At 35.8% G+C, this 7,137-nt stretch overlaps 1 protein-coding gene across 6 annotated transcripts; it reads right to left on the bottom strand.

Annotated features, from left to right (window-relative positions):
* Positions 1-1,482: 1,482 nt before the first annotated feature.
* LOC110907618 (probable LRR receptor-like serine/threonine-protein kinase At1g56140) lies at positions 1,483-6,907 on the bottom strand. 6 transcript variants are annotated; one of them, XR_004879663.1, is made up of 13 exons: positions 6,682-6,907; positions 6,491-6,578; positions 5,406-5,483; positions 5,242-5,270; positions 4,975-5,094; positions 4,664-4,773; positions 4,428-4,499; positions 4,268-4,339; positions 4,107-4,178; positions 3,947-4,018; positions 3,048-3,863; positions 2,047-2,165; positions 1,483-1,895 (listed from the first exon to the last, which is right to left on the bottom strand). XR_004879663.1 is itself a non-coding variant. In XM_035983390.1 (11 exons), exons 5-10 carry the CDS (start codon positions 4,705-4,707, stop codon positions 3,788-3,790), a joined length of 408 nt encoding a protein of 135 aa, XP_035839283.1. In that variant the 5' UTR covers positions 4,708-4,773; positions 4,975-5,270; positions 5,406-5,483; positions 6,491-6,578; positions 6,682-6,907; the 3' UTR covers positions 1,914-2,165; positions 3,048-3,787. The 6 variants fall into 6 exon arrangements, 2 of the variants coding, with proteins under 2 accessions (XP_035839284.1, XP_035839283.1); XR_004879664.1 differs by having other exon boundaries at positions 4,103-4,178; positions 4,975-5,270; XR_004879666.1 differs by having other exon boundaries at positions 4,103-4,178; positions 4,275-4,339; positions 4,975-5,270.
* Between the last annotated feature and the right edge of the window lie 230 nt (positions 6,908-7,137).

Here is a 7,137-nt window from a genome sequence, read left to right as displayed (position 1 = left end):
GGAGATCAAATGTACCTCAAATCAACCATTTCATAATAAACGGGTCAAAATTGCCTTAGAATTAAATGGAAGCTTAATTCATATTTCAATTCGGATACATATCCTGCCTCTTTCGCTGCAATACAAAGATTTTTTTTTTTTGTGATTCGTAATAAAAGACCATTTTGTCCTTTAATTATGAAAATTTCTCAAAGTGGTGAGTTGCAGGTTATGGACTTAATCTTGAATACAATCTTCATTCACGTTTGTATCTAATACAATAACTCAAACATATAACATTATCAATTGCAAGTTAACTTGATTTCACGACAAATTAACCCTAAAATCATCAATTCCCTGACAAACTAACCCAAAAATCAGTGATTTCACGACAAATAATTGACATTTACCTCAAATTACGCAGTACAAATCTTCAGATGAGATGATTTGAATTCGAACTTCTTTAACTTATGAGTTTTGATAATCGAATTGAATCCAACTTTGGAAACCCGTTTGTTTTTTAGGGTACCCACCGTGTAATTTTATTCATCATTTCGTTAATCTTTTATTTATATAACATACCCATTTCAACCCACTTAAGTATTTTGTTAACCCAAAGCAGCCCATCACTTCTTTTTTAAAGTCCAAATTCAAACTATTGGGTCAAAATTGGCAATTTACCAAGTCATGTGTAAGGTCAATTTAGAAAGGCTATACACTACCAAAATATGTTGACTTGTTGACCAAATTCTTTGTCTACACTGTACAAATGTATATGTTGACAATTTACCAAGTTTGAGCTAAACCAGTTCGTCCTCTCGTAACCGGCCCGATTTGCCTACAAAATCGGTTTCAACCGGACCCAAACCGCCAGTTTGTATACCGGTTCCCCCTCTTGTCACCCAAACCGGTTTCAACCCAACCCACAAAAAAAGTTTAGCTACCGGTTTTTGGATACCGCTTTGTGAACCAAACCGATTTGAATAGGGTTCGAATATTTGCTATAGCGAACGTAGCGATTGCTATTGACAACTATGATTACATACAAAGAATATGAAAACATTATAGTATGTTTGTTACTTACGATCACGAGCCACAGCACCCAGGGAACAATGAGCAACCATAAAAAGTGAATCCGGTAATTTAGAGTGCAGATACAGCAAAGCATGTGCAGGTTAATCAACAGAAGCAATGCTATGATAACATATATGGCTGCAATTAGATGGTTAAGGATTATATCTTGATTGAAAAAAACTCGGTAACTCGGGTCGTAAGCTTGTTTGAACATCCATTGCTCAATCAATAGCAGCAGATTTGGATTGATGATCACAATTTTCATCCTAACACAACCCATATAGTTTAATTTTTTTAAGAAATCAAAGCTAATTAACTAAAATGTCTAAATGCACCAATAGCGTTCACCGAAATGTCTGACCGGAAACAACAAAAAATCACACATACACATACTAATTACCTATAAAAAGAAGACTAAATAAGATTAAATAAAGTTAGAAGAGAACTGTTGCTTGAAGCGAAAAACTGATGACTAATGACCAGAACCCTAGCCGTCATAGCTGAAGGGGCGGCTAGGGCATTTTGTGCCACTTGTAATTCAATCGGGTTAACGATTAGACTTTCAAACAAAATTTGCATATTGCATCTTACCAATGTGGATCTTCCACCAGTTATCATCCAAAGATTCCCTTCCTTCTCTGAATGTGCATCTCCAGAAGTATCAATAAAACAGGGAAAGCTTTCGAATATCGTCAAAAAGCAAGTTCCGGGCGCGTTCTTTCAGTTCCAGGTTGACTCGTTCTAACTTTACCTCTTCAACACCATCGGGAACCACTTCATCTGCTTCTTCCTCAATGTCATCATCATCTTCTACTGATTTCGGAAGACTACTTCTCCTAGGCCTGAATTACAAACTTCAGTCAAATGGCCAAAGTACAATGAAAAAATTCATCTTCTCACATTCAAATACGACAGCCAGATATCTAAATATAGTGAACTGGAATAGAGACTTCATTATTGAGAGTGCTAAAAAATAAATGAGTATATTCTTACTTGGGAAGCCTGGCAAAGAGAAGATTGGTCAAAACATCAAGCATAACTTGAAACTGGCGAGACATCATGGTCGCTGTTATATTTTGAGAATTGAATGCAAGTTCTTTCAAAGGTTTAACCTGCAATACAGAAATTTATCAACTACGAAGACTATAAACAAAATAGTGTGTGTATTATACACAAGTCTTCCATAAGATTTTCTTTTTTTATTCTGGTGTGCCATTTATAATCTATGGGATGTAATGAAGTTAGAACTACAAACTTCAGTTCATTGAGTTCTACTGTTAATGAAGTAAGAAAAAAATATTGGATTCTCAATTGGCAAAAAGTTTAGATTACTTTGAAAAGAAAAGGTAACTTTCATTTTGTGATAACCTTTTACCGCTGAACAAATCAAACTATAAACACACACACACACATATAAGGTTGCCCCTAGATCACCCAAGTTTTATATGTATACTTCCTTATTACATATTTTGGCCCAAACACAATGGGCACATTACTCATCCCTTACCAAACAAAGCAAAAGTTACATGTTTTTAACTCACCCTTTTTGACCAGTTACCCAACCCACCTACCCACCTACTTTTCCACATCTAATAATCAGGAATAAAGCTAGTAGGCGAGCATTTATAGTTCCTAAAACCCCCAAAATCATTGTAATAAAAAATATGAACATTATTAAATTAACATAATTATTGTTATCATGTTTGTAAAAATTCTAGGCGAAACTGGGCCAACCCAACCTGACCCAATCCATACCCAAAAAATTATATGCTTTTGCCCCAAACGCTTTTAGATCCAACCCGGGAGTAGGGTTGCTAAATGGGTCGTGTTTGTGAGTTAGCAGGTTCAACCCGACCCGAACCTGAAAAATTTAGACGAAGCCAAACACGACCCGAACCTAAAAATCGTGTCATACATATGAGCCCGAACACGACCCTTTCAACCCGAGACACAATTAAATTGGTAAACCATATAATAGGTGGAGTAAAACTTACCAAGAACTATCGTATTTATGGGTACTTCTAGCTTAACCAGTTTTAAGTGTAATCGGAATTGTTGTAAGCGTTGTCCTTGTTTCTTTAGAATTGTCCAATCTGCAACATGTTTGGAATCATCAACTGGCGTGTAGCAATCTGATGCACTTTGATCCAGCACCAGCTCCCTCAACGATCACGATGTGTGAACCATCATCACCTGTAGGATAAAAACTCCCATACAATAATGCCTGTCGGAATAGGACCAGAAACTAATGTGTTTCTAAAAACTCCCATACAATAATGCCTGTCGGAATAGGACCAGAAACTAATGCGTTTCTTATAATTCTAGTCAAAACATTAGAAAAATGGTTAGTAACTTGGTATAAATCTGAAAACTTCATAAGAAGATAGAAATACAATAAAGGGGCAATTTCGACCCATTTGCAAGTATGCTTTTCCTCTAATGGGTAAAATGGGTAAAATAAATCAAATGGATCCAGAGTTACCAAAAGTGTAGTTTTAATTACATCACACAAAAATTGGATTAATATTGTAATTATTGTATTAATAATACTTAACACACTTGTTATTCCAAAAGTTAGACAAAAAGTGAACTCAACGCAACCCATTTCGACACGTTACCCGATCCGCTTAATCTCCCATTCTGCCACCTCTTATATATAGGGGTGGCAACAAAAACCCATCCATGACATTTAAGTTATATATATCTCACTCTTTGTCTCAGAGATTTGTGTGCCTTACAAGTCAGTTAGATTCCTTAAACTGGTGATAAAATCAAGAGATAAACTCACATTCTGCAAATCACTTATTCGCCTACAAAAGTTCATGTAACTGAATAAACATAGGCGGAGATATCTAGAGAGAAAATGTAGAAAGAGGGAAAACATGTAGCTTACAAAGATTTCAATGAGATTAACTTTGAAAAATTAGCTGGTATAGGACCTTCAAAATTATTCCCTTGTTGTCTCCTACAAAATCAAACATCCACAAAATGAGTAATTTACATTTACATTTGTGTACGTATAGAAATAGTGCACTATAACCATTCTTACTCACAGCTTCTCTAACTTTGTCCAGTTGCTTATAAAAGGAGGCATCTTTCGAGAAAATGCACTGTCTGAAGCCCACCTGGAGAGCAAAAGTGTGTGATCATAAATATCCGGTTTTCACTTATTTCAAACGATAAAAGTATATTCACGGGACAAAACAAAAAGTACATCTCACGCATTTTTGTTAACCGGGAAAATGTTGATGGAATCTCGCCGCTAGCACCACAACTGTCGAGGTACCTGCAAATTTTAGTTAAGATTGTATGAATTAGCTTCTTATAAGATACTATATATGTGTGTACTTATACGATTCATATAGTAAACGTACAGTAGTTCCAAATTTGATAGGTTTCCAAGTTCTGGGGGAAGAGTGCCCGAAAAATTATTGGTACTAATAGCCCTGAAACAAGTAGAAAAGTTTAACCATATTAAAATGTGTATCCAACTTCAGTTTATTAGTACTAATGCCTGCGCGTTTGCAGTTAATTATAAATAAGCATGACAAAGATATGTGTTTTACAAACATATATTAGGACGAGTAAAAAAGAAAATCAGGTATTATACCTGTGAATAGAAAAGAACAGCACTCGCGAGTCTTTCCAGAACATCTTTTGAGTACCATTTCCGTGATGGAGGTCCCAATCAACAATCAATATCTTGTTAATACCTAATTCCTAAAACATAACAAAATTTAGCTTACTTAATGATGTATTATAGTCATGTGCACATACGTTAATGATACACAAATACATATAGCTGTTTTAAGCCAACTATTTTACTCAACTGACCCGTTTGAGGAAAAACATAACCCGAATGGATCCATTTATTCATAAATGGGTCAAAATATCCTGCTTTAGCTCATATGATAAACTTACAGGAAAGCCGAGTTCATCATCCAGCCAGTTCACAAAAGCCTCCACATCTTCTATTTCCGGATAAATCGCAATGTTGACCTCTCATATTAACGAATTCCCCGCTAATTTAGATTTTGTTAACTGCAACAAAAATCTACGATTATCTGATTGTGAGTTGAAACACAAACCCAGATGCACACACAAACAAACAATACGGACATAACGGCTTAATAAAGCCGAAATGGGAACATAGAACTACTGGAATATAAAGATGATATAGAAGTCTACAGAATTGCCACATCCAAGCAATCTCCGATCTGCAAATTTGGCTACAAGTCAGAAACAGGCTCATAGATACAGGTTTTGAAAATAAATCAAGATTTTTTTTAAATAAACATTTTATTCTACAAAAGTCAAACTTAATCTTTTTTCAGGTCAAACACAAGAAATACCTCAAAGCTAAGGGTGCCAAGAGCCTTGCTGCCGTCGTCTGGCCGTCTTGCATTAGGATATGAGAAGGTTTTCCCGACCTTGTAGACAAAACACGCAACAAAAACGTCAAACAAAAAATTACAAAGCAATGCTAACTATACTTTTGAATCATGTCCAAAACAAAAATCATGTTGCCAGTTCTAATCCTAGTTGTTCACGGTAATTCATATTCACAAAAGCCCCCACATCTTCTATTTCCGGATAAATTGCATTGTTGACCTCTCATATTAACGAATTCACGAATTCCCCTTGAGTCTCAACATCCTCCTTTATCTAAAAATTACATAAAATGTCAATATTCAGACATGATTTCTCATCTACTAAACTAAAAGTTGAAAAATCAAGACAATTTATCAAAAAACTTACCGCAAGCAAATGCGATGACCGGTTTTCGATTTCACCAATCATACTATTCCGTACATTATTCACATCTAACGCATCACATACCCTATGTTTGTTGGGCCAAACTGGTAACTATGGTTTTGTGAAAATACAAACCGAACCGGCCAAGTTTTCATGGTTTGATGGTTCGGTTTTGAGGTTTTATACAAAAAAAAAACTATTTTTCTTACAAAAGCAACTGTGTTTGTGCACCCTTCATGCCCCAACAGTTTATCAGCAAGACCAATTCTGCGTACAAGATTCTACAACACCAATAATACAAATCAAAACCGAATATCACTTGCTACTTATCACTCGTTTCATTACTAACAAAATTATGATCAAAATACAAAATAAATACTGAATTAAAACATATTGAATACCTAGGAGGAAGGCGATTGAAGTGATTCCATAGCTGATCTTCGAAATCAGCTTGTTTGAGTATCTTCATAATTCATATCGTACAATCAAGTGAGAACGTCGAAGCCAGTTGAATATCGCCATCGATTTCCATGTAGATGGCAACGATTATTTGATGAACTGGACAATTATGTGGATCACGGATCTGGAATTACCTCTAGGGTTTGCCTTCTAGAGGTTGTGCATCGAAGAACGTTTTTGTTAAAATCAAACACAATAATCAAAATAAAACTCCAAAACTTACCATCAAAACTGGACTTGCTCAGGATCAACTTGTTGAAACCCTAGCCTTCACTGCTGGAGGCGGCGGCTAGGGCATTCTATCCACAGATCTGTAACAAAAAAAAAACACGAAGAACAAAAAAACGAAGATGAATAGACGAAGATTATGATGAATTTTAAAAAACTATTGATTTCAAAATTGCAAGGTTTTACCTGTTTGTTCGTAAACCGCATCGCCATGAAATTAGGGTTTCTGGTCTAGATTGTGACCGAACAAACAATACTAAGCCGAATCGTTGGAATCTTGAGCGTTTCCACTAATCGCAATGAAGAAAACTGATTTGTGATGGAAGTGTAGGAATCGCAACGAAGAAAACTGATTTGAGATGGAGGTGTTGGATTTTCGCTAGTAGGGTTTGTGATAGAGGCGTAGGAAGAGGAGGTGTTGAATGAAAGGAATAGGGTTAGTTCCTTATATACCCGGGTCAATCCATGCGGGTTTGGATTCAATAAACGGATCCCGTGTAAGAATTAGACAATTCCCTCATTTTCCCGCCAAAAATCTACTGTGGTTGCACCACAACGCGACACGTGTCCCAAACCTTGTTTATTTATTATATATATAGATTGAAAGAAAGGTGGTTTAAAAACCCTCTTATTTATCACATC

Source organism: Helianthus annuus, chromosome 14, assembly GCF_002127325.2.
Source record: "Helianthus annuus cultivar XRQ/B chromosome 14, HanXRQr2.0-SUNRISE, whole genome shotgun sequence".
Classification (NCBI taxonomy): Eukaryota; Viridiplantae; Streptophyta; class Magnoliopsida; order Asterales; family Asteraceae; genus Helianthus; species Helianthus annuus.
This window is presented reverse-complemented; position numbering and strand designations above follow the sequence as displayed.

What these genes read in the sequence shown, in the direction of transcription:
- LOC110907618 (XM_035983390.1), bottom strand. Translation starts at nt 4,707, where the DNA reads ATGTTCTGGAAAGACTCGCGAGTGCTGTTCTTTTCTATTCACAG. An exon ending in CTGTTCTTTTCTATTCACAG is followed by an intron (nt 4,500 to 4,663) that starts GTATAATACCTG and finishes TACTTGTTTCAG; the next exon opens with GGCTATTAGTACCAATAATT. An exon ending in TTAATCTCATTGAAATCTTT is followed by an intron (nt 3,864 to 3,946) that starts GTAAGCTACATG and finishes GAACTTTTGTAG; the next exon opens with GCGAATAAGTGATTTGCAGA.